The following is a 27,466-nucleotide window of genomic DNA, read 5'->3' as shown; positions in this document are numbered from 1 at the left end:
GTATCTTCAAAAATAATACAACCGTGAGGCATACCTGGTGTTGCCTGCCATTGCAAAAAGGCACCGGTACCATGACCCATCAATACAATGCCCAAGGCCTGGGAAATCCCCAGCACCGAATCGAATCGCACGCCCAATCACCCTTCACCTCGAGGGACTAAGCGGCCTGTTGAAACCGCCCTGCCGGTTCATGTACTGCCGATACTCCGTCTTCTTCTCCTTCCTTACGGCGCCGACGTTGTTCCCTGCAATCTTTTTGTTCTTGGTCGTGCCGAAGCCGCCGAAACCCAGCATAGCCTGCATGGCGGCCATGTCATCGTCTTCGACCTCGACCTCAGGCTCGGGCTCGTCGTCGTCGGCAGCCTCGCGGCGGTCGTCCCGTCCCCCGTTTGTCATCGGCGTGTCGCCGCGCTCGCTGTCACGTCCGCTCTCAACCTCTGGGGATTCGTGGCGTCCGACCTTGAAGGACATGGTGTGCTGCTCCTTCTTCCCTCTGGGTGCTGTGCGTGTGGGTAGGGTCTCGGTGTAGCTGACCGGGTCGCGGCGGGCAAGAGGTGGGCTACCACTTCGACGGGGAGAAGCAGACCGTCTGCGGTCTTTGCCGCGTGGAGTGTCTCGTCGGACGTTAGTATATGATATGTAACTAAGTTCAAGATAAGAGCTACACTTACTCCGACCCTCGTCATCATCGGTTCGCCTAGGCGGCCTCTCATCAAGCAAGTCGTCATCTCTGCGACGCCTATCGTCTCTACCCTGCCACCCACCACGCTCTCTGCGAGGCGGCCGACCTCCATCGCGGTCGTCGCGTAGACGGTCTCTCTCGCGATCTCTGGATCTAGGGCGGTGGTCTCTGTCGTCGCGCCGGTCGCGCGATCTGGATCTGTATCTCCTATCACGGTCGTCTCTTCTGTCGCGATCGTCCCGTCTACCATCGCGGTCTCTGGGACCACCACCGCCGCGATGATTCCGTCGGTCGGGCTCGTCCCACGCCTGCCGGCTATCGCGCCCGCGACCCATGGTTGTACTGGATTAGTGGATGTGTCTTTACTCGAGGGAAATGGAGAAGAGCGATGGGTTGCGATGTTGGACGGTTGTGCCGGCAAACGACGTCACGGTGAGGCTGAAGAAAATTTGGGGTAGCAGTTGCGCTGGGTAGGTTGATTCATCTGGCACACATTCAAGCTTTACGCCCCTGGAATTTAGCGCTGGGGAGACGTGCATGAGCTCTATTTCTGGGCAAGCTCCACCGAACCCGCTGGCAAGCTCCGGCGGGTTCCATGCCGCCAACTTAACACCATCGAATATTACACCCCCTCGACTGACATTACTACATAGCTTCAACAAACCATCTTCAAACACCACGAAACTGGCACCACGGGCTCTATGCGGACGCTTCGAGCTTATCACGTCTTCTTCACTACCCTGGACAAGCCAGAGCTAGCAATGAAAACCACGGTTTGCGTCACCTGGAGGCAGTGAAATACCAGGGACACGATGAAGTCGGCATGCGGCAAGCCGCAGAGGCACGACCTCGGCGATCAAAAATAGGAATAATCCAGATTGATACCATTAGGTATCTTCTTCAGAGATTAAACTGAAAAGAACAGATACTACACTTGATCTAAGCCAAAGGCAAAGAAGAGCTAAGGAGAAAAAAAGAAGAAGATTCTAAGACGGGGTGTGAGTTGGAGGACTTATATAGATTTTGGAAGTGGCGGCCTAGATCAGTAAGGGTACGTACCCGAACGTACCTGGACGGGTTGGCGATTAACTCAACACGCAGGACCGAGAAATCCTTTTTTTTTTCATCGGCAGAAGGTACGTTCTTTCCTTCACTTTGAATTTGGCCTCAGTGGGGAGGTGAGTCAGAGATGCCCCTATAGGAAGGAAGGTCGCAGCCGTTACGCGGCAGCTGGTGGACAGGCAAACGCTCTTCCCAGATTTGGCCTCACTTGGACCGAACTACGACGAAAACACAGTACAAGGGTCGTACCTAATCATAGGCCTCGAACGAGGCGTATACTGATGATGTTCATTTCTTTATGTCTCAGGCAATGAGGCCGTCTAGATCTCGTCCTCCTCGTCATCAAAGTCATCCTCTCTGCCCATCTCGTACAGGATCCTTCCACCCTCCCCCGCCCCTATGTCCGTCTGCGCGTCAAAGTAAGGCAGCACAATGCCCTCCCTATCCCGTCGTTGTTTCTCCGTGAGGCCCAGGTTGAATGTACTCTCTGGCTCATCGTCCTCTCCATCTCCAAAACCCGTAGCGCCAGAACCCCCGGGGGAAGCAAATACAGGGTGCTCCGAGAGGAGGAAAATCTTGGATCCCTTCGCGGATGTGGTGGTTATGCTCTGGCCCACCTGTGGCAATACGACGAACTTTTCCGCCATGGAACGTCCGCTTCGCCTCCTGATTTCCATTTCGACGACCACGCCATGATAATCCTCGGATTTGGTGTCGCCCTTGAGACCGACGAGGACGCCTTCACGGCCCTCGCCCAGCCCCCATTCTGGCTCTTGGAGACTCCTGTTCCTCGCCCTCTGACGCTCGATCTCCTGACGTAGACTTGATAGCCGAAGAATAGAGGTGGCCAAGTGAGAGAGGACGGTCAGAGGGTGAGGCTCGTACTCGCTTACTGATCGCGGGAGTACAATGGGAACATCGGTATGGTACACTGCTACGAGAGACACCGTCGGCATAACGATGCTCGACAGGAAAGTCGGCATGATCTGAGGTGCCGCTGTGGCGAGCTCGTTGAGTGAGTCAAGCAGCACAACGGTTTCTGCCAAGGTGGTGAGTCAGAGCTACTAGGAGGCCAACCAGGGAGGCCACTCACTTTGGGATGATGCACTCTTGGCGGCGGCGGCAGGATGAATCTTGGGGTAATGTGAGAGGATCTCTGCCCTAAGAGCCTTAGGGTTCTTGCCTCGGGCTCGTACGACAACGTCTACATCTCGTGGCCGCTTAAGAGTCGCAAATGAGAGTAATATGACCTTGGCTTTCGCAACCTGTGTGAAGTCCGTTAAACCAAGATCCCGCCACGATATTCGTAATAAAAGACTTCGCATGATATAGTTGTCGTGTTCCAAGACATCTTTCTAGTCAGGCGCGAAAAGAGCGGCGCATACCTTGGCTCTGGAGACGAACTCCCGCAGGACAGGCGCAGCACCCTGCTCAAGGCTGTCCAGCACAAGAGTCAGGGGACTGGCGCCATCCCTCAAATTCAGTAGCTTCTGAAAGAGCAAGAGACTGTGCGAGCGACTGTGGTTTTCAGCCGAGGGCGCCATAACGGCTTATGAAGGAGCCGTCGCAACACGGGCTTCTGGTGGGGGTGAGCGAGATCGCCGAGGGAAATGCCTAAGCTTAGGATTGAGCCCAACAATGAGTATTCCCACCGCTCGATGACTTTGCAGGTATAACAGAGTCGCCGATCAGCGGTCACGGCAGCTTTGTCAAAAAAGACTGTGGTATCGGGAGTGAAGGTTGCAGGGATATCAATTCTGCGGTTGACGCTTTTCGTGGGGAAGACTTGTCGGTGATGTGGGGCATTGAGCGAGAACCAGCTGTTCACCAAAGGAATCACACCGAGTATCAAGTATGGATGCTTTCCACCTACCAAGAAAAGGGTCCAGTCATTTTATTTCTACTGCCAACTCACTACCGTCGGTCTTTCCGTCTTTGAAAAAAGCTCTATAATGTCGGAACCGGCAGAAATGAGTACTGCCGTGGAATACATGCTGACCATTGCGATGCGTCCGCGCTGTTCCCAACGAAGGCGCCGAGGCTGGGCCCAATATGGCCACGATTCTTGCATTCAGTTGTCCGACATGGCCCTCCTTCTTGGAATATGGGTTAATAGAGGACCAAATTCGATACAGAATATACTGTCCGTATTATCATGAGATCTAATGTTCTTTATTGTATACTTGAACCTTTCATAGCACAACTCAGACTTATTTAGTTCGAGGAACTGCGCCTCTCTTTACCCCCGGAGCAGCTATACCCAGCTTCCTTTGAATTTAGTGATGCTGAAAGCCACTCCATGCCATAATTCGTAAGTCGTGATATTATCATTGATCGGCGACGGGGCACCTCTGCTCTCTGGTAACTATTAGTGCTACTTCACCGGCCTCGCTTCATCCTCTCGGCCATCAGACACACTAGTCTGCTCCTCTGGGAGGAGGGGTATCTATTCGGTTCTCTGAAAATTCCCCTCTCTCATGGCTCAGGGATAGGGGATCCAAGCTTCACACCCGATTCCTCAGGAATAGGGGATCCAAGCTGGATCTCATGTGTCTGAGATGCAGGGGACCCGAGCTTGACGTCCACAACCTCCTCGGAATCGCCTTCATCAATCATCCGGGTATCCTTATTCGGCTGCTCCTGGGTGACTTCAGCGTATTCGGTTCCTTCAGCGTTCTTCACCTTCGCCTCCATCTGGGTCTCCCCCTCCTCCTTTCGCTGCTCCTCGGCAGCCGTGACTCCATTCGTGGGTCCATTCCCATCTCGATTGAGCCCAAATCCCTCAGGTAGCTCGCACGACCACTCATCCTCGAACTTCTGCTTCAGGTAGCTGTCAAAATCCCCAGCGCGCCGTCTCTCGCGCGCTGCAAATGCCTGCTCGAGCCATTCCGGGTCGTGCTTGCCCATGGCGATGTTGTCAGTGTACGTGGCACAGTCATGGCGGAAGTTGTTGTCGTTGCGAAGAGAGTCGAGATCAAGGCGGGCGTTTTCGGTGTCCGGATCAAGGATGCGCGTGCCAGGAGGAAAGAGGGCAATGATCTCGGCGCGCTCTTCTTTGGAGAGGATGTCCCAGGCGGCTGGCTGGCAGAGGATGGTCTGGGGTGTAACATGGTCAGTGGTTCCCATCTGTTGGGAAAGAAAAGTAAATCAAAAGCGTGATTTTCTTATGAGTGAAAGATCACTCACCCTCAAATCAGCGTTGGCGAGCGGCGACTTAGGGTCCGTCAGGAGCTTCTGAGTCGTCCACTTGGGCGTCTTCTTCATCACCCTGGTTGTGATCTTCCGCTTGGTGGGCCTTGAAGGGGAAGTCACGATGACTGTCTTGGGTTTATTCGTGTTACGAGCCGATCTCCGCATACTGTCTAATTCTGTAGCTGTAAACGTGGGGTCGAGGTTGATGTTATCCACAAGGGCAGGCGCTTGGTCGGGTGAGGTTTGTTGGCTTTGCTGATGGACGTTCTCGTACTCCGAGCCTTCAGAAAAGGGAGGAGGGGAGAGGCCAGCGGTTGGCAAAGAAGAAGCGTAGTCGGCCATTTCTACGTTTACTGAGGCAGGAGCCATTCTGGGCCCTTGGTTCGGGGTACGGGATGATTGGGCTTAATTGGCTATATGCACATAGGCTCAGGTCTAAACAAGTGTCAATGAGCGGCATTTGAATGGAGCATCCATTGCTCTTTGATGCTATTCTGAAAAATACGTTTGTGTAGGGAGTCTTGATTGCACTGTCTTTGTCAAGTGGCTCTCACAAAGCAGGCAAGTCTGCAGGTGGATTTGAGATGAGATTCAAAGCGCCTGGACGAAACTTACAAACAAGACGCGACACACAATAGGAGAGCGAGAGACACTTCGACCATGAATAAAGTCACCTCGGGGTCTTCTCCCAGAGATACAATGTTGAAACGAATACCGTAAGTTGCAATATCACAAGAAGTTCGGACACTCACGACATGTCCCCAAAAATGTATGTGGTTGGAAGGGAAAGCATAAAAAGGCTGAGTTGAGCGCTTGGCCTACGGGCGCCACACCCTCCGGATAGCAGGGAATCCCCTTCTGGCTTGGGCCCTCCAATTGGCCAGCATTGACCCCCCCGTGGTGTCCTTTCAATTCCCAGGGACGCGGAGCACCAAGAGCTCTCCAGCGCCCGAAGACCCATGATCCTGATTTAGCAGATGGGGGAGAAAAGAGCCCCTGGTTCGAGAAGAGGACACTGGCACCAAGCGAACTCCTTGCACTTCTCGTCGACTACCTCGTGACAGCAACAACGAAACGATTCGAACCGACACTTTAGTCCCAGCGCATCCGACACATGCGCACGAGGACACCCAGCCTCTTGAGGACACGTCTATTCAACGACCCAGTTAAGCTGTGATAACCCCCCCCGACGACAGAAAATCAGCCTCGATACTATATTGTGCCTTCCACGAACCCGTCAGAAGTCCTCTTCACATCCGTTTTCCCACACCACCGCACACACCGACAAAATGATCCGCTCAACGCAAATAGCAAGACTAGACGGTACGTCATATAACCCCTCTTTCCTCGCATCCTGATGAACGGACTAACACCTACCAGGTCTGATGCTCTGCGCCTCCGTCGACGACGAGCAACAAGAAGCCGCTCTCTCCGAGGTCAAGTCTCAAATCAAACAGGTCCTCCGCAAGCTCACGCGCAACTCGGAACCCCAAGCCAGTATTGAAAGCGGCGCCTACAACTTGAAGTACGCCCCCCCCAATCACTGTACCCTCCTCTCGCCAAATCGGCACTGACTCCTTTTCGCCAGTTACCTGATCGACTCGGACATTACGTTCCTCTGCATAACGGAGCGTTCATACCCGCGCAAGCTCGCCTTCACGTACCTCGCTGACCTCGCCCGCGAGTTCACGACGACCTACCCTGTCGCCCAGCTCCACTCCCCGTCCCTGCGGCCCTACGCGTTCATGGAGTTTGACACCTTTATCTCCCGCACCAAGGCCACCTATTCGGACGCTCGCGCCTCCCAGAACCTCGACAAGCTCAACGACGAACTGCGCGACGTCACAAAAGTCATGACCAAGAACATCGAGGACTTGCTCTACCGCGGCGACTCGCTCGAGCGCATGGGCGAGCTCAGCTCCCGCCTGCGTGACGACAGCAAGAAGTACAGGCGAGCTGCAGTGAGGATCAACTGGGAGCTGTTGCTGAAGCAGTACGGCCCGCTCGGCGCGCTGGGGTTCATCATTATCGTCTTCTTCTGGTGGCGTTTCTTCTAGTCTGTTGTTTGTGGCGGCGGCAGCATAAAAAAAGGGAGGAAGGAGGAGGGTCAACGGGACCGTCCCTCATTGAGAGCCTGTTTGGAATGGGGGTTTTTCCCCCGGCAGACAGGCGTTAATTACTGCAGCGGTCCTATATCTATCTCTGTATCTATGTGTATCAAACAAGTTACGACGTGGGGTCTTCCAGAAGAAATGCGGGGAGAAGAACGGCGAAGTATGGGAGGTCTTCTGCAGAATAGTGGTTATTTGGAGTCTTAATAGGGAACATGATCCAACACTACCCGACTTTGGGTATCTCTGTCGTGATGAGTCTCTTCGGACTGTGTATATGAAAGGGGGCGATCTCAATCTTTGTATGAAATGGCCGTTCCAAGGTAGGTATCAAGAGGTAAGTAGGCAAGGGAAAGGGGAAAAGAAAAGGAAAAAAAGAAAAGGAAACCAGGAATAACGTCATGCCTTGTGGTGCAGATGAACTCCAATTCCGCTCCGCCTCATTAAAATCCCCAACTCCTCGGCCGTGACGAAAAGACAGATATACATGTACATGAACGAACCGACTTATTTCGTCGCTAGAAACCGTCGTTGAATAGATGGTGTCACATCACCAAACATTCTTTGGCTGCCCGGGGTAGGGGCACGGCTGGTATTGAGGCCGCCGTGTGTTGCCATTCGAGATGTTCCTGGAAAGCCCGAAGATCCTCAAACCCGGTGTCGTCCGGGGTATTTCGTAGGTCATCGTCGTCGCTGCTCCCCTCGGTGTACGGCGCCTCGTCGCAAAAGGGGCATAGGAAGCGGGCGACCCAATCCCCCTGGTATGGTGCCATGTGGTTCGCTATCGCCAAGGGCGCGAACACAACTGTCTTCTCTTCTCGGCGTTTTGACGTGGTGAAAGCTCTCGCCTGCCAGTGCGGCATTTGCGTCGTCGGCGAGATGGGCGGCACAGGGCTGGTGCTGGACTCCTCGGCCGCACGCAGCGATGGCATGCTCTCTAGATCCTCCCATACCAGATGCCCGTCGCAAAAGTCGCACACGAAAGCAATGTCTCTGTCTCCGAAACGCTCAAACTTGCCAATGGTGTTGCAAGCCACCACTTCCTCCACATGCCGCCGATGGTGCTCATGTTCGTCCATAGCTGGCCGGTTCTGCCATTCGCGCTGTTTTCTGTAGACAAGGAAGGCGCCTAGACACCTTGCTGACGTCTCCTGCTCTGCTGCGAATATCCTCCGGGCGGCACGGCACTGTGCACGGTGAAGTTCGCGACGCAATTCTGTCGTGTCCCGTGCCCATACCGGGTTGACCGGCCCTCCTATCCTCGCCCAGTCCTTGAAGTTTGCGACATGAAGCTCGAATTTCGAATGCAGTACTCGTAACTCGGCGATTGAAGGGGCTAGAGGAGCAATGTCAGCCTGAGGTCATGACTGGTTGTGCAATACAGAAGCTAGGCGAGATTTGGCGGGGAGCCGACAGGCCAGCGCAGAGGCCTCCGCTATATCGCGGGGTTCCGTAGAACTTCGGAACCAGCTTCTGGACTGGCGCGGAGCGATGGTCGACAATGCTGGGAATGCTGAGGGGTCTTACGTTTACGGTCATTCATGTAATAGCGCTGGCCATTGACGAGGACCGACAGCTCCTGGAAGTCCTTCTTGGCGTCGTCGAGGGTGTCCTCGAGCAGGCGCAACTGCTCGTGTTCGTCAGGTCCCCATTGGCTCTTATCGGCAAGCTGGAAGATTCGCAGGCCATCACCGATGAGTGTCGCAATGTCAGCCAGAAGGGACCCGACGGTAGGGCTGCTCATGATTCGGCGAACCCTTCCGTGGTCTCCTCGAAAGATTTCTTTTCGAGGGGCTTCGTCGGGATAGGATGAGGAAGAGGTGTTCGCGCGATGGCAAACGGCAGTTCAATTGAAGGGGGTGCCTTCAGTGGTTTTGGCGGATGCCGTGCGGCGCGCGCCCCAGTAATAAATCCCCTTCAGCGTTCCTTTGGTAGGTTTGGAGAGGGACTTGCAGAATATCCCGAATGGGGCGGAAACTGCAAGAGCAAATGACGGACAGCGGGCGCGAGCGGGCGGCTCGGCCACACCGTCCGAACCTGTTTTGTAGCGTACGTTTCCTCTAGAACGAAGGCTTGGCCCCAACAGGCAAGGGAGCGTCGGGGTACCGGGGAGGACCTATCTGGGATGATGAGAGACGTGTCGTGGAACTCCACCGCCCACTACGTACGAGGGAGCGTGGACCTCGAATCCCCGTAGACGGATGGTACCGAAAGTCCGGAGCTCTGCTTGGTGGGCTTGGGTGCGTTGCTCTTACAGAGAGAGGTCTTGGTGTCTGGACCGGGTGGTCTGCTATCGGCTATGCTCGACTGGCTATCCGTATTTCGTTGCTATAGACTCTATGCGGCCATCTCTATGTCACAATCGAAGAAATCCATGGGACGAACACTAGAGTGGCAGGCGGGGCCCCTAAACATGTGACGAACGGAGCCCTCAACCAGAAGCAAGCAGGAGGAGCGCACGCGACGGGGATGGTGGGGACGTGAATGGAAGTGCGAAAGGAAAGATTAAGAGAGAAGAAAAGAAAGCATAACCGGGCAATTCACCTTACTGGCTGAAAGAACGGAACTGGATCCAACCCAGTGTCAAACACTAGGGAGCCGGGGTCACGCGAAGGAGCTTTAACTTTTGGGGTGGGATTTGGTAGTGGGTGTTTAGGTAGCTAGCTCAGCCGTCGTCGCTGCTCTACTCGGGGTACCTACCTTAGCTGTACGAATGCCTTACCTGGCTACCAAGGTACCTACCTACCTCAGGCAGGTATCTTTCTGCCTGTTTTGCTATAGGCATGGGCGGCCGTTTTACAGAGTGTTTTCCTTCTCCTTCCGTGGAGCCGCCGCCCCTGCCCACTTTTCGGGAATCGAATGCATCAGGCCTCGGCGTCTCCTTGTGTTCCAAGGCATTGCATTGCATTGCGCATTGTGCGGACAATATTCGATCAACCAAAACACATCGCCCAGGAACATGGCAACACTGCCTGCTTACTGCCTCTTTGTTTACTTTCGGCAGCTAACTCATCTTTCGCAACGACAGCCCTCGTGCCACGCACACTAAGCCACCTAGATCTCTACCTAGGTCCACTAAGGGAGAAGCTAGAGAATCAGAATCAGTGGGTGCTCTGTACGAATAGGGACGTGGAGCTTCAATCCCGGCCCTAAAACAGCGTTGGAGGGGACCTGGCGTCATCCCTTCATCCAATGGAGCCCTCCGATAGGCGCGGTGACATACGCGCTTGTCTCTGCCCTACCAGGCACGGGGCTCCTACCCGACTGTAAAGTTCCGTCATTGGCGACTCTTGAGGCCCCCTGGTGGCATGGGTTTCCCATGGCTCCTCAGCCGCGAAAGCCACCCATTTACCGATTCACGCTGCTTTTTGCAATATATCAGCTTAGCCGAGTGGGCCATGTATCACGCTTTGAGGCTGATCCTCCGTCCGTTGTCCTTTCAAGGTGGGAATCTTCAGAGGTATGGGTATGGTAGGATGGCTTCGGGGCACTGGGACGGGCAGGCGCCGCCCAGTAGATCATTCTTGCTTTTCCTCCGACCCAACACTTTCTTAGTCGTCTCGCCAGACCGTCCAAGCGTGCATGCCTAGTTTGTATTCTTCTGCAGATGAGATGCACAACGCAGACGAGATGTGAGAAACGACGAGAGCATCTTTGTGGCCCTTGACAGAGACATGGATCTTGATTCAGTATGTTACGCGGCCATTTGGCCTGTCTACGACGAGCTGTCATAGTTGCCCCTTGTCCCACCTGTGCCATGTCCATCATGTCCATGGTGTTATCCGCACTCTCCTCCTCTGCCGCGTGGTGTCTTTGGCAGCTACTTCCTCTTCTTCGCCTTGCCAGTGTCGGCGCCCGTGGCCTTACCCGTGACATCCTTGACCTTCTCCAAGGCCGCATCGCTCTCGAGCAGCTCCTTGGCCTTCGCCTTGTTTGCATCCTCCTCCTCATCGTCACCGCCCTGGCCAAACTCGTTGACACGGGTGTAGTCAATCCTGTAGGCCCAACGTTGGTAAAGGTAGATGAAGAAGATGATGTCGTCGCGGAAAGTGGACAGACGGTGGAGGAAGGGCATCTTGATGGTGAAGGCAAACAGGTCGTCGATGAAGGTGTTAAGGAACTTGTACATCATGGCCTTGGCGGGCATGTGCGCTACACTCTTCAGCCTGTAGTTGATGTACAGAGAGGGGACCATCATGAGGAAGCCGTATGCATAGACGGAGCCGACCAAGGTCGCGATAATGTACGAGTACCATGACTTGTGCGTCTCGTACACCAACGAGTAGATGGCGTAGCCAATGAGCAGGGGCACGCCAGCAATGTACATGTACTTGAAGGCAATCTCGTCGTACTCCTTAGTCTTCTCCTCTGTCTCGCTGAGCTTGTGCTTGTCCTCCACAGCGATAGCAAAGGGCAACCACGAGCCAGGCGGCGCTGGCTTGAACGAAACATTGACAATCGTGGTGATCTTCCACAGCTCAATGAGAATGCCCACCGCCTGGCCACCCAGAATCATCCAGCTGGTATTTTGCGAGTTGTCGATAAGATAGAGCAGAATGACTGCCTGCATAAAGACGTTGGCCAGGATAGACCGGACAGAGATGCCGACGTTGTCCTTCTTCTTGCGGTAATGCGCAATATCGGAACCAAAAGCAAGCGTTTCCAATATCATGTGGGCGATACTGACGATGATAGTGACACCCAGGAGGATGGGATTTGTGTCTCCAAAAATCTCCTTGACCATCTCAATCTCAGAGCCATCGCCACCGCCGGGCAGCGATCCGCCATACGCAGCCTGGCGTGCGGATTCCTTGGCACTTGCCTCTATCGCGGCGAGGGTGTTGAACTGCCAAGAGCGCATATTGTTCAGATCAATGTGCAGCGGAACCGACTTTACAGTGTCATTGAGCAGGATCATCTGGCTCTTGAGTTGCCAGAAGGTGTTGACAAACAATATGGGGTCTACAAAGGTCAGTACTGCCCGTCGACGGGACCGCGTAGAATTTACTTACAGTACCACGAGTGTTGACCCGACCCGTCCCTGGCGCCAGTCGGCTCAAGATGAATAAATGGGCGGATGGCCGGGTGGGTTTGACGGTAGTCGAGTACTCCAGTGTTGGGGATGATGGAGAAGCTAGCGTTCGGGTGGTAGTAGCTGGCAATGATAGGGCCCGTCTCGTTCTCCTCAATGGTTTCTTCTGGCTCTTCCTCGACCTTACCCTCCAATAAAGACCTTGTCTTGAACTCCTTTTTCTTGGGGATGTACTGGGTGAGGGGGTACGCAAAGTAGTAGGCAGAAGCAGGGTCGTAAGTGTCCAGGTGTGGATCAGGCTGGCTTCCGGGCAACGAGATGTAGAAGTGACCCCAGAGGGTACCGTTGTTCTGAACTGAGGGGGGGATATCAATGGTGGTATCGACGGACCGCTTCTCGCTATAATTGCCAATCTTGAACTTCTGCTCTTTCAGGACTACCTTCTCCTGCGGCGTCTGCGACAGCGGAGTCGGAACGAAGGTGTCAGACAGTGTCACGGTGATGTCGATGTAGCTGTCCATGGGCCATATCGGAGCGAGCTTTCGGGGAATATTGCTGTATGTAGCACCCTCGTCCAGGGTCTTGGGGCGGAGCAGATATGGCGGGATGTCCTCGGTGTTGGCGGGAACGCTGATGATGTTGCCGTCAGCGTCCTTAACCTGGGTGCCGGTCTGGGTCTTCTTGAACATGTTGTTCATGAGCATGTTCATGCCAAAGTACATGGAGCCGCCGAGGAGCAGTTTCTGCATCATGCTCATGCCCTACAGAAGCGGTTAGTCAGCTTGACGTTCCTCATGATGCAAACCCCGCGAGCTGGCAGGCAGGACACTCACGCCTTGTTCCTGTGGCTGGGCGGCCGGACGAGCGCCGGCCGCTGCTGGCGCATTGGGCTGTGCCATCTTCCACAGTGTGTGCGAGACAGTATATTCGGGGGTTGGCGGGATCTTGAGATTGCGGAGGACAGATCGCGTGCTGTTGGGGCAATGCGGGGATGCCGAACAGCAGACTCGCTGATTGAGACAAGAAGAGCCTGATCGCTCTGCTACTGATGGTCACAAGATAGCAACTCGTCAAACAGAATGGCGAAAGGTACCGTGTCTATCCCCAACGCAGTAACCGAGGATGTCGGCGATATCGGTTGTTGGAGGAGTGAAGTCGGGACAATCTTTATGGAGATTGGCGGGCGACGGAGTGCATCGCCAGAGTCTGGCACTGGCGCACTGGACCCTGGAGGCGACTGTGTGGCTGCGGGACAGTATGGAAATTGCGTGCTGTTCGGGCAAATCAATGGCCGAGGCGTCACCACGAATCCAGCACAGTGGACTTGGAACTCGGCGCAGCAGGCTAGGAAGAGGGCCGCCCGGGGGCGCGAAGAGAACAGAGAAGCAGAAGCTCCTGCCAATGCTGCAGTGTCAAAGTGTACCCAGCTGTGCGTTTGTCTGGCGTTGTCAGGTTCCATCGACAAGGTACCGGTAGGTTATTCTTCGTGTCGTACCGTGCCCACATCGTCCGACATCTTGCAAGTGAAGAACCTCGTTCAACCCAATCGACATCCAACACAGAACAGACTCCCGTGGCCCCTTTCCCGCCCATTCGTTAACGGCGCAGTACACACGCGAGTGGCCGTGTTGTGCCGTTGCACCGGCGGCCAAGAGTGACATACGTACATACATGTGTTGGCTCCCTATGCGTCTGCCTTCGCTCTCGTTTCTTCAATGCATTCATTTCCAGCATAAACGCCGTCATCAGTATACGTACCTGATTGCGGTAATTGCTAGGGTTCGCCGACATCTGTAGCCGGAACCAGATGGATCGATCCCCGTGGCTTTCGTTTTTCTCAACAACCGCACGACACATACCCCCGTTCTGTTTGCTTTTCAGTCCTCAGCGGCTATCCTATAGAGACGGGGGCCTACTGAGATCGAACAACGCACCAGACTGGACTCGGACCTCGCCCCCGACATTGTCACCTGAACACTTGTGCGGGCCAGTCGCGGCGTAACAAGTTTGCGAATACAAACCACTACGCAAGCAAACCAGGGTCCCCCAAGTTTGTCAAGCCTCGGCGATGGTCGAGTCGAATCAGGTTGGTTCAACAAATCGAGTGTCGCACACGTCGCTGCGCAGCGGAAGCAAAGCGCAGTCCCGGATCCATCTCTGGTCCACGGCCCCTTCCCCGTCCCAGATACACACGCATCCATGTTCAGCACTGTCACCCAACCCCCGACCCTCGTCTCCGGTTAAGCAACGAGGGAGGGCTTGGGGCTTTGCTTTTTCCTTCCCAGATGGTGTACTACGCATCAAACTAGACCCAGCATTAGTGTACCGGTACACGAGCTACGGGCTCCCGAGCGAGTCTTTGGAACCATCGACTCGTTCCAGTCGCTACGCTAAACCCAGAGCTTCGGCCCGCCGTCCATGCGTCTGTGGCGGCTACTTGACATCTCGTTGTCTCATTGATACCTGTGCTTCCCTCTCGCCTCGCCCAATCTTTCTTTTCTTTCCTTTCTTATTGTCCTTCAGGTGGTTGCCAGGATAGCTGATACGCCGAGTCGCCAACAATAAGCTTGCTCCCCTTTCAACCCCAACCAACGAGACAAATTTGTATCCCTTTTTGGGTCGTCCCCAGAGAAGTATATAACGGGGTCGATTTTTCACCGCCATCTCATCTTCCCTTCCTCATCTTCTCTCTTGATCTCTTGTGACTCCTAGTCTTCTCTTCTTTTAACTCAGAGCTTGGCATTCTGTAAATCTCTCGGGACGCGCCGTCAACTAGGTCTACTTTCCCGGCGTGACTATTACCGGTCTCCACAAATTCCCGTCATCTTGACCTCCTTCCGTGCCTCGTCCTATTAAAGCTGAGCACCACCTCCCTCGTAAGCCGGTTTGGAAGCCTCTTATTCTCCCTCGCTATCAAACTAACTACCATAAAGGGAGCAAAAACAAGCCAAGTCCTCTGTCTTCGTATACACTTGACTGCCGTCAGAAATCTCGACACAACCGCAACAATGCAGTCTGGCGGCCCTTCACCTCTGCCATCATTCCCGGCATCCCGGGATGGCACACCTGGTGGCAACGACACCATCACCAACAGTGTCACGAATGGTCACACTGACGCCATCAATGGCACCAGCACCCACGACACCAACGGCATCAACGGTACCACGAACGGCGTGCAGAAACGGACAAAGATCTGTGTCTACTGCGGTGCCTCGCCTGGTTTCAAGCCCCAGCACATGGAGGCCGCTCGTGAGCTGGCCAGGGTCATGGCAGAAAACAACATTGACCTCGGTGAGTTGTTCATACCCCCCCCCCCCCCCCCCCCCCTCTCTATCGTCACCACTTGTTCCCGTTCCCGTCTTCTTGGCATTCACTCCTACCCACCCATTGTGACAGCGGAAAAGCCCTGGGCGCTGCATCGATAACGAAATGCAGCGCCCCACGCTCACACATCATTAAACCTTTGCACACTTATAAAAATGACATCAGCTAAAACTTCGCAGTCTACGGCGGTGGCACTGTCGGCCTGATGGGCGAGGTGGCAAAGTCCCTTGTTGCCCTCGCTGGTCCGGACTCGGTCCATGGCATCATCCCCGAGGCCCTCGTCAGGTACGAGCGCGACGGGACCTATGGCACCATTAACAAGGACAACATGTACGTACCCGACGAGGTCGTTTACGGCCGCACCACGGTCGTCAAGGACATGCACACGCGCAAGCAGATGATGGCCAAGGAGGTTTTCGCTGGTGGCCCCGGAAGCGGCTTCATCGCCCTGCCCGGCGGCTACGGCACCATCGAGGAGGTCCTCGAGACGGCCACTTGGAACCAGCTCGGCATCCACGACAAGGGTATTTGCCTCCTCAACATCAACGGCTTCTACGACGGCATCCTCGAATGGGTCGGCAAGAGCGTTGACGAGGGCTTCATCAAGGCCGCCAATGCCGACATCCTCGTCACCTCCACCACCCCTGAGGGCGCTATCCAAGCGCTCCGCGATTACAAGGTTTCCGAGGCCACCTTCAAGCTCGACTGGACCAAGTCGTAAATGGCAGGAGATCCGCAGCAAGCCTATTCAATCCAGACCTTTTTTTTCTTGTTTTTTTTTCTTTGCGGGAAAGCGGAACACATACGAATTGAGAGACTGGGGCAAGAAACACGATATGAAGAGTGAGAGCAACCAAAAAAGGAGGAGGTCAGGTGTGCGATTGTTTGTGCAACGTGACGGCGGGTGCGTACCGGAGTCTGGCGCCCTTCTTATTTCCTCGTCTCTGCGTCACGGCCGTGTACATGGGGTTAGATAGAAAAGCAACGCGCGAAGGGGAGGGATCTCTGCCTTTGCCGCTGGTGCCGGTGACACATGGGATAAGACATTAGACGGGGAGGGGGAGGGGGAGATAGGGGAGGTCGGCTTTCGTGTTGTACTGTCGGTTGCAAGCATTGTAATTTTTGATAGACCACCGTGGGCGTTCCACAACGAAGAAACAAACCTACATTCTTAACCACTCCTGTCTCGAAGGCACACAGGTCACAGTGTGTGCTGTCAAGTCCGCATGTGTCTTATCTCCTGAACCATCGGACGTAGCTCGTTCATTCAGCTGTTGAATCTTCCCTTTTTGCAGTTTATTGGTACAAGTCTAAACGGTCCGGCTCAGTGCGTTCAGGTACCATGCGTTTCCTTTGCCCTCCCCCAGCCGGGCCCACCAGCCGCATCCTCGGCCTGAAGGAGGACGGAGCTTGGTGATGGTCCAGTCTAGTTCTGACGCAACGCAGACGGGCTTTTATCCACCCACTACCTTGATATTTTCTGTTGTTGCCTCTCCGGCAAAAGAGCGGGCGTCTATTCGTCAACCTCCATACCCTCACCACCCTCCTCGCCGGCACCCTGACCCTCGCTGGCCGCGACACTGTCGAGCCATTCCTTGACATCCTGACCGTCGAACAGCTTGAAGGGCTGGATCTCCTTGAGGCCGTCCTTCTCAGTGAAACCAACGACACCGACACTTGTGTTCTCGACCGTCAGCTCGCGGTCCTGAACGAGACTCTCCTTGAGAGCCTTGAGGCCGTGGCGCACAAGCTCCTCGCGCGAGCAGCTCTCAAAGGCGTCGATGTTGCGCTCGAGGTAGGTGCGGGCCATCTGGCTGCGGGCGCCAATGGCGAAGGCGACCATCTCCTCCGTCATGCCGCTGGGCTGGAACTCGAAAAGGTGAGGCCCTCGCTCGTCGACACCGGCAACGAGGAGGCCGACGCCGTAAGGTCGCTTGCCGTAGACCTGGGTGTTGATCTGCGCCTTTTCGCCAATCATATCGACGAGGGTGCGGAGGGGCATCGAACGGCCGTACGTCATGCGGTGACCAAGGCACTGCTGCTTCATGAAGTTAGAAAGGACGCGGGCGTCTGAGGTGAGGCCGGCAATGGCGATGCCCGTGTGCTCGTCGACGGGGAATATCTTCTTCTGGTACGAGGACAGCTCCTCGGCGTTGCGCTGTCGGGAGGGGGTTCTGCGTTAGCTTTGTGTCATTGGTTGATAGAAGGATCTGTGCAGTTGTTGACTGGAGTGGATGATGGAGAGCGATGTCATACCTTGATTGCTACCAGGACGGCATGTGTTTTGCTGGCGATGCCCACTACCACGGAACCCTGCTTCACTGCTTCGGCTGCATACTCGATCTGGAATATCCGGCCTTGCGGCGAGCTGCAAGAAGAGTCAGTCAGGCTGTGGTGCTTTCCCCTCCAGAGCTGGCTACAATATACATGAGAAGGCAGAGGGGGGGACCAAACAACTTACAATGTCACCGAGTCGTTGTCGTAATTGTTTCTGAACATGGCGGGCGTAAGAGAAGGTTCGTAGCTTCGTCAAGCAGCTCGAGGGGATCTGCAGCAGGGGATATTGTAGAACTCGTAGAGGCGTGGCTGTGAGGAAGAGGATATCGCGGGGTGGTTTCGTGGATGTTGGGCGAGCAGTCGGTGATGGGTAGGGTGAAAGCTTGGTGATGGATAGGTAATAAAGCGAGGGGCGTCCCTCTCGCGCCCGCCAGCCCAGCAGCTCAAGGCAGATCGAGCTTTCGTAGCACTCTCTCAGCCTGGAGCCAGGTGCCGGGGTGCAAAGTGCTCCGTGCACTCTCTAGCTACGTACCGCCTGCCTGTAGGTACCTTACCTCCCCTCCCTGCGCCCGGGAGGAGGGTCTAGGTAGTCGGGGTGGGCCGAGACCACTCCTGAGCAAGTCACTCCGGGTTCTGGAACAAGGTTCCGCCGTGAGCGCTGACGACGGCCTTCCCATCCTACTGCGTCAGGCTTGGACCCGCCATCGCATCACAGCTCAGCCTGCCAGCCTAGCCGCGATTCACGACGACCGCTCAAACACACCACGACGAAGCTCCCTTCCGATCACCAATCGACAAAACTTTCTGTACGGACCATCGGCGCTAGAATCTCTGAAAAGAGCTACAGGATTCTCTTTAATTCTCAACTTGCAGCCCCGGCGGGGCCCTCTATATATACCCAGCTCCTAGCTCCTCAGACCCGATACCCGTCCGAAACAAGTAACACCAAAGACGCAGCACCCGCCTTCTCCGACATCCAAGATGCCTACCGCTGGGCTCAAGACCATCATCGCCCTCTCCTTCGTTCTCGCTGTTGGGTTCCTTCTCGTCATTCTCTCTTGCGCCCTTTGGAAGGTCTACTACCCGCTTCTCGTCGTAGCCACCTATGTTCTGGCTCCGATCCCCAACTGGATCTGCTCCCGATGCGCCAACCCCGATGACTTTGTCGAGGGCTCCGGCGCTGCCGTGCTGGATCTCGGCCGCTTTTGCACCGGATTCCTGGTAGTCATGGGAATTGGTGAGTCTTGCCCCCGCCACCTCGGCTTTTTGTCTTTGTCGATGATTTGGGTTGCTAACCGTGCTTGGCAACAGCCCTTCCCGTCGTCCTAGCCCACTCCAATCTTATTCAGGTCGAGGCCATGGTCATGTCAATAATTGGCGGTCTTCTCATTTACGGAACCATCATCAGCTTCGGCATGTTCTTTCAGGAGGAGCAGGAATTCTGACTGAGAGGGGGAGTCGCGACGGCCTAGCACACATTGATCCGTATGAGCAGAAAAGGAACAGCGGTAGAGAGGGGAGAGACCACGCATCGAACTCAGACTGGTGACAAGCCTGTACAGTACGACACGGTGTCGGAATAACGAAGGCGCTCTCGGATCTGGGATTCCGGTATGGGAGGAGGGACTTGGATGGGTCGCGCTTGACTTTGCTCTGTCTTCATCTGTATATCCAGCATCATCCCGTGAGGCGGGCGTTTTCCTTTTTTTGTCTTTCTCGCTTTGTAGTGCCAAAAGAACTATTTAATTCTAACAGCAGTGTCAACTCCTGTCGAACGCATCCATCGTCCTTCTTGTGGATAATCCGGGCCGTCTAAAGTTGAGTCTAATACCCGTGAAGGTCCAGAGTCTAATATCCCAGATACGTTGAGGTATCAACCAAACACCCTCCCAACATTTAGCCTATAGCCACACGTCTAACGCCCAGAAATCAAAATTCTAAGAGATGCCAACCGCCCCATGCCATCATTCAGATCGTCCCGCTCATGCTTCCGCAAAGACCCCCAAGGGTCCCGCCAATTTGGTGAACATTTCCTCCCTCTCTCCTTCGGGCGTGCTCAGAATCGTCACGGCACCGCCGGCCCCAACGTGCCAAACCTCACGCGGCTCCGTCTCGCCGTCCAGAGGCGGCGCGACCTCGTCGTCCCACCTGAACATCGTCCGGATCGTCACGCTCCAGTCCCCTTTTCCGGTCACGTCCATGTACCCGACCACGCCTGAGTACAGGCTCCGCTCCCTATGAGCCTCAATGTCCTGCAAAAGCTCGCAGCTCCGTTTCTTCGGCGCCCCTGTCATGCTCCGTGGCGGGAGACTGGCCGCGAGCAGGTCCAGCCCCGTGTGCTGATCTGCCGCGGACCGGTGGTCCGGCAACTGCCCATTGACAATGGTAATCATCTGGAACACCGTCGCGTACTCCTCCACCTTCATCAGGTGTGGCACCTCGACGTTCCCCGACCCACACACGCCGTGCAGGTCGTGTCTAACCAAGTCCACGATCATAAGGTTTTCTGCCTCCTCCTTGGGCACGTGCAGGATCTGCTCCGCTTGGGCCAGCGTCGCGACGTCGTTGGACTTGCGGACGGTGCCCTTCATAGGTCGCATCGAGCAAAAGCCGCCGGCGTCGTATTCCAGGAACCTCTCGGGCGAGCTGCTGATCAGCGTCGCGCCGCCGAGGTGTATGAAGGAGCCAAAGGGGGCTGGCTGGCGGGCTCGGAGGGTCTTGTAGAGCTTCCAGGGCGCGACGTAGTTTGATTTGGAGGGCGTGTGGCCGTTGACCTGCCGATGTTCCATTACCGGGCGCCCTGGCAGGGTGATGGTCGTCTGGTCTGTCAAGCAGAGCTCGTACGACTCGCCGGCGGCGATGAAGTCTTGGCAGCGAGAGACTTTAGCCTCGTAGTCGTCGGCATCAGGTACCCGGATCACGGGGCGGGTTGCCACCGTTGAAGAGTCCGAGCCGTTGACGGCAGCTTTGCCCGACTGCCAGAGATGGGACGTCTGCAATGAGGCTACAACAGAGTCGAGCCAGAAGTCGGCGTTGAGCTTCCGCTTCTGCAGGTGCTGGACGTGCAACAGCCCCTTGACGTGATCTACAACGATGCTCTTCGTGACCCAGGCGAGACAAAGGTCCGGCCGCAGGTGTCCTCGGTCACCCTTAACCGGCACATCGATTCCTTTCAGCCCCATCTCATAAGTGAGATAGCCCATAAAACCACCTCGGAACGGTGTGTCTAGATCACCCGTCGCTGCGATGCGTCGCTTTTCGATGAAGCTGGAGAGCAGATGCCAGATATTCTCATGCGGACCGAATGCAATAGTTTCAACTAGGTCAACGGGCATCCCCTGAATCGAAGGGATTCGTGCCGTGGCGAAGTCGTCTCCGACGTGATGCTCGATACGCAAGGACTCTTCCACATCCAGCGCAACGATGCTGAACCTTCCTCGCACGTCCGCGGCGCCGACAGCCATATTGCTTGAGTTAGACGAGTCCAGAATGATATGCTCTGTTCTGCCGCTCTTCAGGATTTCCACGACATCCGGCACCTTAACGTTCGCGGGAATATTGATTGTCTTATAGACGTAGTCGCATTCGAGTCCCACGGTCGCCAAAGACGTCGGCATCTCCGTCCACGCCAGCACGGGTGCGTGGCCGCCCTGTGCTGCGTTCCGGATCTCGGAAAGGAGGCTAGGTTTCACGGCATTTCTTGCCAAGAACCGCTCTCCGCTTACGATCGTCCTGTTCGCCCCTTGATTCCAAGCCATGGCTTCGCGGAGCCAGTTGCGGATGACGGCGTGGCCTGAGGCTTGCGTGCAGACGGATTCGGGATGATATTGAAGACCCCAGAACGGCTTGTCCCGGTGCTTCACCGCCATGAGAATCCTCTCGCGGCCATTGTCCCTCTCCTCGTCAACCCAGGCCAGGGGCAGCAACTCAGGAGCCATGTCCTGCGCGTGCCATCGCCTGTCCGCCCATTCGGCATCTGAGATGAAATCCTGTCCAATGTCGGCACAGAGGCTGTGGTAGAGAGTTGCCTTAAATTCGGAAACACCGGCAAAGACGTCCTCGGCGCAAGTCGACCGAGGCTTCTTGTGCTGAATCTGGCGGACCATTCCGTGCAGCCCACGTTGCAGCCTCCTGACCTTGCCGCCGGAGCTGAGAACAAGACTCTGGAACCCGAGGCAGATGCCCAGAACAGGTAGTAGATTCTCACCCCCCAGCTTCCAGACACACCTCATGAGCCCGACATCCCTCTCGTTCTCAGCGGAGCCAGGCCCGGGTCCGCAAACAACCACATGGTATCGAGACAGCTCCCGGTGAAAATCATCGGAGAACGTCGGCGATTTTTGGTCTAGCAAGGGCGTGTCAATCGGTAAAACGTGGACATCGGCATCAAGCAAAGTTGTGAGAAGGGAGACAATATTGTTGGTAAAGGAGTCGTATGCATCGAGAAACAGAATCTGAGGTCGCATCATCCTTTCAACGGGAAACACGCTTCCGCTGTCTTCTTCAGGATAGCAATCGACAAAAGAAGCCTCTCAACGCAACGCTCGCCGAACAGGAAAATCGTTTGACCAAAGCTTAGACGGCGGTCTCTGACCAAAAGCTTAGACGGGGGTCACGGGCGTCTGTGACGGAAAATGTCCCGCTGTCGGCTAGCACCGGGAGCCCGTTTGTCAAAGAAATTTCGGTGGCGACTGGAGGCAGAAACTAGAAGGCGGTCAGACCCACGCATGACTTGCTGGTGCGCTGTTGCCAGGGATATGCTTAGCACAATTGCTCGGTTGATTGGGCTTAATTAATTCCTGTGGCTTCAGACTCTGAACCCATCACGCTGAACCTCTCGTTCTAGGGAGAACTTGATTATCTATTGTAACATAAAAGGTCGCTGCCATGGCCAACTCCAAGCCTCTAGTATGATTCGTTTCTCTTACGTCCACAATCCGATTCTTCATGTACAAGATAGCTAGCCAACGCTGCTACTCCTGGTCCATCACCTTGATGATGCAGGGCTGTCTTGAATGCCAGATGCGCCTCTCCTTTGCGCCGATGATTGCATTCAGCATCGTCTGAGTGTCCGATCGTTGCCGGCCCTCCTTCGTTTCCTCCTTGTCCTTCTCCGTCTTGGGCTCTTCCCATATTTGGTATTCCTCGATCGATGCTCCTATCTCAAACTCACCACGACAGAGCGCCATTACCTGGATCTCCACCTCAGTGCTAGACTTGGCGGACAAGAGGGGAAGAGCTTGCTGTAAAGTGCCGTTCCAAGCGAATTTCCGCGTGAAGTCCAAGGCCACGTTCAAGGGCCGGTGGCATAGAGCTGGCATCAGTCGCAATAACGGATAGATTGGATGTGCTGACCGATTCTTGATGCCGACCTTGATTTTGAAAAAAGTGTCAACCAAGACAGACTCCGTGGGTGCTCCACCCGTGCTCTTGCTTGGATCTTCGACTGTTAGGTTGATGCCGATGTCGTCAATCCTGACGGCATCCATCATACGGGGGGAAAGTCTGATACTTCGCAGATCAACGTAACCACTCCGCTTCGGACCGGACACTGTCTTCCACCTAGCTGTAAGAGCATCCAGTATCTTTTCCCTGTACCAGAATGCTTCCCGATTCGAGCGTTCCATGTCTGGGGTGATTTTGCTGCTGCTTACGACAAATTGACGCTGTCTTGATGGATTGAGGGCCGGAATTGAATCGTGAGGGTCTTCGAGGTAGATACGTCGCAGAGGAACAATGACGCGGCTCATGTTGCCCGGAAGGATGTGTTCCTCAATCACAACGCCATCTTCGCCATCCAGCTGCACCTCCATGTTGTTGGGCCAGGCATTGCGAAGATCCATGGATAGCAGACAATATTCTTCTGCCAGTGTGGCTAGATCGGCTTTTGACTCGAGTTTTGTGAGGCCAAGCAACGACCGAGGAACAGGGCCACTGAGAGGCAGAACGTCCAACCGGGCCAGCTCAACGCTGGCATTGACAGTGACTGTCAACTCTAGTGAAACTTGCCGGGTATGAAATTGCTCAGTCACCTCTTCAGGGGGTACACCCAGATGTGCATAATCGATCTGGATGGAAGCATTCGTCAACCCGGGTTTACCGAGGATCTCGAAATCAAACGTGGCAGTACCCCCCGGGGCGATGTATCTCTTCTCGGGTTCCTTCTTATTCAGCCTTCGGAGACCTTGCCGCTTCATAAGGATATATTCGTACTCATACAGCTCGGCCGGCGTGGCATCTCTGTTGTTGATACCTGCTTGTAACGGCCCTTGTGTGGAGTCCTGGAAAGAGAAAAGCATAAAGTCCACGGGTGTTGTCTTGGAGAGATTCTGCAGCGTTACAGAGAACACCTGTCTTTCTCCCTCAAGCACCATTACGGAAGCTTGTGGGAGCGTCGTTGACTTGAAGATGACGATAGGTTGCTGAGCAATAACGTTCAAACCCAGCTGCTCCGCCTTCAGAGGCCTACCGATACGGACATCAGAGGAGATAGTACTCTCCAGAGCTGGTAGTCCAGTAGCTTTGGTCTTTACATCCGCTTCTGGTGTCCATGGCTCCTTGAAGATGGGGAACCGTCTCTCTCGGCAGCCGCGAACCCGGATGATCGCGCCCGTTACCTTCAAGGCACCAGGCCCTTTTGGCGTTCCGGTGACCTTGAGGATTTGGGTTCGATATGGTCCGATGATGGTGCTCTCAGAATTCGACTCAAAGTCTGCCCCGCTGGCGTCTAACCGAAGGCTTTCAACGTCAATCTCGACGTCGTATGGGTTTTGCAGAGTGACCTTGAAAGTTGCAGATTCGTTTGCTACGAGTATGTGATCGGCGGCTGCTTTGTTGGGTTGCTTCAGAAATGGGTTGTAAATGAACGGGTTGACATCTTGAGAGGTTCTTGCCGTTACTGCTCCAGGAAGTGTGCTTTTTGCGTGGGGGACCGGGATTCTGGTGATCGGCAGTGGCTCCAAAGTGACACCACGGACAAAGAACTCATCCCAGTACTCGGCAGCCAAATGGTTCAGACCTAGTCTTTTTGCCAGGTTCGACGTCTTTGTTATGTTTGTGACCAAACGGATCTGCTCGTCGCGAGTAATTACTGGCGATGCATCCTCCTTGCGAGGTCCAGGAGCAACTCCGGATCCAGCTGTACGGAGCAAATCACTTGAGAACTTCAGCACGCCATTGAAGTCGGGCAATGCTTCAGAAAAGTTGATGCATGCTCTCAAGATGTTCAGTTTGACGCTGGTGAATCCGAAGAACCTCGCAGCCGCCTGCCCCCGAATTCTGTCGATGACAGCAGCGTCTGAGTCTTCAGTAGACATAGTGTCATCTGACGGCTTCCTCTTCATATCAAAGCCCACAATGCCGTACGATTTGCACAGCAGAGCCAAAAATGCCTCGATCCCCTGCTCCACATCGCCCTCCCCAAGCTCAAGCGCTACGGCACTGCTGCTGTGTCCATTCGCGGCGTTAAGGGCTACGAGACCTGCAGCAGGATGTATGCCCATGTCTGCAGCACCCCTAGTGCGGGCCTCGACCAATCCGTTGGTGAGAACTGATACAAGCTCTCTGGTGACCATGGCCTTCTTGCGATGATAGCCTAGAGGTCCAAGAACAGATGCAATACCTGCCAAGATCGAAACTCGGTCGGCAATGGTGAGAAGCTCTGACGACGAAGATGGAAATGCGCGGAAGAGGAAGGTGACAATTTGCTGTCGGCTGGGTGAGATAATCAACCGAGGTGAAGTGGTCAAGGGGGCCAAAGGAAGCTTCCCATAAATGATCATGTCATAGGACCTTTCTCCCAGCTTGCCGTCGGCAAGATGCAATGCGGACAAAATCTTACAGAACCGAATCGTAGTTTCAGCCAGGGGCAAGGGTGGCAAATGCTCGGCAGATATTCTCGAGTATAGTCCAACGATCCGCTCCAGAAGATCTGGAAGGATTATTTGAAGGTTCCGGATGTACTTGGGCTGACTCGGATCGGTTGCTGTTGCTTCCAGCGCAGCGTAAATCGCAGTCGTAGTTTTATCCTGTGGAGGCAGACATATCGACGGGACTTGAAACTCGACTTTAACCCATCCGAGAAGCAATAGAGTAATGGTGACCAATTCCAGTGCCTTGCCGTGCCAAATGTGATCATTGATTGACCGAGCGACGGTTGCGCCTTCCATCAGCTCTTTCAGAGCGTCCGGCCATCGTCCAGCTTGCAGGTACAGGGAGCCCATCAGAACTGTCACTCTGCCCTTTCCTTTGGCCCTCCAGCGGTCGTTGAGGCCACCGGAACCAAATCCCTGCACTGAAACTCGATCTGAGCTTTCCGACCTAAAGTGCTCTCCGGCACCCGACCGCGAGTTCTGGTCTGGGATCGAAGAGCCGATGTTGGTGCCAGCAGTCAAATCGTCAAACGTGGTCGGCGGGTTCGAAAGCCCGCTTCTCACGGGAGTTGAAGGTCGAGCTGGTGTCGGGCCGTCTGATGCCATGATGGAGTTGTTCTTCATTGGCGCAACCGGCATCGACATGCGGTGCATGAGGCGGTCTGGTAAACCGCTGGTTGAGCTTGATCTTTGAGAGCCTGGCGTGAACTGGGACTTCCTCTTGTTTACTGGATCCGAATCATCCATGCCCCATGAGGTGCCATTGGCCTGCCTTGTCGAGTGGGATTGTCCAGGAGACTCGATGAAGGACATTGCCTCGAATGACTTGGCCAAGGTTGTCATCTCAGCCAGGAGCTGCGACGTAATGTCACACATTATCGTCTTCAAGGTCGTCCGCTTGCACTCTTCTGGCGGTGGAATAGCAATAAGCCCCTCGGGCAAAGCAACCGGGTTTTCCTTGGAAGGTGCATGGTCGAAGATCAAGACCTGGTGGACGAGGGCCTTGTCGAAGCGGTCTCTCAAGTCTTCCAACCCCTGATCCAATGTTCTAATATTTTTTTCGGCAATGGTAGGCGCATTGCCAGATTGGCGTTTGTCGAAGGCGACGCGGTTCAGTTCGTCGCCATCTGCGATCGCGATGACTGCGAGGGGCTCGCGATAGAAGTCGAACGGCGAGAGGGCAAGATGAGATGGTGGGGGTACATGGGTTATTAGTTCGTAGAATACAGCGCCATCGGGGAAGGCCAAGGGCGAAAACATATCTGTGCGTCACTAGTCAGCACAACAGGTCTCTCCTCACGAATTTGAACGGAGAGCCATACTTCTGTTGGGCCGCCCGTCAGGGGTGACATCCCGCAAGGAGACGACATGTTCGGGCCGTAGGCGCTCAACGAAGGACGAGAAACGATCACTTCTGATTTGGCCAAGGGGCACAATCAATGCCTTCACCCTCGCGGGAGCGATGGGCAACAGCGAGTCCAAGCTCATTCTAGCACGTATGCAGCATCTTCAACTTAATGGGTTGTGATGCGAGTTATGTGGCCATATCGCGATGGTCTCGTGCGTTCGGCGCCGAAGCAAAGGGTATGCGAAGCTTGGCAGGTGGCTTCGAGAGCGTCGCCAAGGTGTTCTCGTGGGTTTTGGGCCTCGCGCGCTTTCAGAATAGAGCATAAAGTTGGCTGTAGACCAGGGAAGTTATCTCATGCAGCAAATAGTGGAAAGGAGTAGAGGTTCGTGGCAGTGGACAGAATATGATTGATTGGCATGCAGCCAGCCCACTGACAGCAAGTGACGGTGTGTGCGACCAGGGGGGTTAGTGGTGGTATCGTAGCAGCTACCGATAACGGGGTTGTCATTAAAACAGCCGACACCACACGTCAACTGGTCCAAGCTTAGCATTCTCTGGGGGACTGAT

General features: G+C 54.9%; 11 protein-coding genes across 11 annotated transcripts; 3 read left to right on the top strand and 8 right to left on the bottom strand.

Annotated features, from left to right (window-relative positions):
- Nucleotides 1-144: 144 nt before the first annotated feature.
- On the bottom strand, nt 145-1,017 carry GLRG_03006 (uncharacterized protein; the record flags this gene model as incomplete). Its single annotated transcript, XM_008093691.1, has 2 exons — nt 145-614; nt 672-1,017. The coding sequence occupies 2 exons, from the start codon at nt 1,015-1,017 to the stop codon at nt 145-147; spliced, it is 816 nt and encodes a 271-aa protein (XP_008091882.1).
- A 1,047-nt stretch (nt 1,018-2,064) lies between these two features.
- On the bottom strand, nt 2,065-3,288 carry GLRG_03005 (histone acetylation protein 2; the record flags this gene model as incomplete). Its single annotated transcript, XM_008093690.1, has 3 exons — nt 2,065-2,783; nt 2,838-3,009; nt 3,130-3,288. 3 exons carry the CDS (start codon nt 3,286-3,288, stop codon nt 2,065-2,067), a joined length of 1,050 nt encoding a protein of 349 aa, XP_008091881.1.
- Nucleotides 3,289-4,219: 931 nt separating this feature from the next.
- Nucleotides 4,220-5,278, bottom strand: GLRG_03004 (uncharacterized protein; the record flags this gene model as incomplete). Its single annotated transcript, XM_008093689.1, has 2 exons — nt 4,220-4,840; nt 4,931-5,278. 2 exons carry the CDS (start codon nt 5,276-5,278, stop codon nt 4,220-4,222), a joined length of 969 nt encoding a protein of 322 aa, XP_008091880.1.
- A 947-nt stretch (nt 5,279-6,225) lies between these two features.
- On the top strand, nt 6,226-6,993 carry GLRG_03003 (transporter sec22; the record flags this gene model as incomplete). Its single annotated transcript, XM_008093688.1, has 3 exons — nt 6,226-6,259; nt 6,317-6,461; nt 6,525-6,993. The coding sequence occupies 3 exons, from the start codon at nt 6,226-6,228 to the stop codon at nt 6,991-6,993; spliced, it is 648 nt and encodes a 215-aa protein (XP_008091879.1).
- Nucleotides 6,994-7,592: 599 nt separating this feature from the next.
- Nucleotides 7,593-8,791, bottom strand: GLRG_03002 (uncharacterized protein; the record flags this gene model as incomplete). The annotated part of the gene is made up of 2 exons (XM_008093687.1): nt 7,593-8,383; nt 8,575-8,791. 2 exons carry the CDS (start codon nt 8,789-8,791, stop codon nt 7,593-7,595), a joined length of 1,008 nt encoding a protein of 335 aa, XP_008091878.1.
- A 2,076-nt stretch (nt 8,792-10,867) lies between these two features.
- On the bottom strand, nt 10,868-12,978 carry GLRG_03001 (cleft lip and palate transmembrane protein 1; the record flags this gene model as incomplete). The annotated part of the gene is made up of 3 exons (XM_008093686.1): nt 10,868-12,009; nt 12,060-12,840; nt 12,913-12,978. 3 exons carry the CDS (start codon nt 12,976-12,978, stop codon nt 10,868-10,870), a joined length of 1,989 nt encoding a protein of 662 aa, XP_008091877.1.
- Nucleotides 12,979-15,087: 2,109 nt separating this feature from the next.
- On the top strand, nt 15,088-16,124 carry GLRG_03000 (uncharacterized protein; the record flags this gene model as incomplete). The annotated part of the gene is made up of 2 exons (XM_008093685.1): nt 15,088-15,370; nt 15,583-16,124. The coding sequence occupies 2 exons, from the start codon at nt 15,088-15,090 to the stop codon at nt 16,122-16,124; spliced, it is 825 nt and encodes a 274-aa protein (XP_008091876.1).
- Nucleotides 16,125-16,916: 792 nt separating this feature from the next.
- Nucleotides 16,917-17,902, bottom strand: GLRG_02999 (proteasome A-type and B-type; the record flags this gene model as incomplete). The annotated part of the gene is made up of 3 exons (XM_008093684.1): nt 16,917-17,561; nt 17,660-17,771; nt 17,865-17,902. 3 exons carry the CDS (start codon nt 17,900-17,902, stop codon nt 16,917-16,919), a joined length of 795 nt encoding a protein of 264 aa, XP_008091875.1.
- Nucleotides 17,903-18,661: 759 nt separating this feature from the next.
- On the top strand, nt 18,662-19,125 carry GLRG_02998 (vacuolar protein sorting 55; the record flags this gene model as incomplete). Its single annotated transcript, XM_008093683.1, has 2 exons — nt 18,662-18,917; nt 18,992-19,125. The coding sequence occupies 2 exons, from the start codon at nt 18,662-18,664 to the stop codon at nt 19,123-19,125; spliced, it is 390 nt and encodes a 129-aa protein (XP_008091874.1).
- A 537-nt stretch (nt 19,126-19,662) lies between these two features.
- On the bottom strand, nt 19,663-22,149 carry GLRG_02997 (aminodeoxychorismate synthase; the record flags this gene model as incomplete). Its single annotated transcript, XM_008093682.1, has 1 exon — nt 19,663-22,149. One exon carries the CDS (start codon nt 22,147-22,149, stop codon nt 19,663-19,665), a length of 2,487 nt encoding a protein of 828 aa, XP_008091873.1.
- A 504-nt stretch (nt 22,150-22,653) lies between these two features.
- On the bottom strand, nt 22,654-27,039 carry GLRG_02996 (uncharacterized protein; the record flags this gene model as incomplete). The annotated part of the gene is made up of 2 exons (XM_008093681.1): nt 22,654-26,813; nt 26,874-27,039. The coding sequence occupies 2 exons, from the start codon at nt 27,037-27,039 to the stop codon at nt 22,654-22,656; spliced, it is 4,326 nt and encodes a 1,441-aa protein (XP_008091872.1).
- Nucleotides 27,040-27,466: the final 427 nt, after the last annotated feature.

This window comes from Colletotrichum graminicola (assembly GCF_000149035.1).
Source record: "Colletotrichum graminicola M1.001 genomic scaffold supercont1.9, whole genome shotgun sequence".
In the NCBI taxonomy this organism is placed as follows: Eukaryota; Fungi; Ascomycota; class Sordariomycetes; order Glomerellales; family Glomerellaceae; genus Colletotrichum; species Colletotrichum graminicola.
Note: the sequence above shows the minus strand (reverse complement) of the source record. Positions and strands in the feature narration are given on the sequence as shown.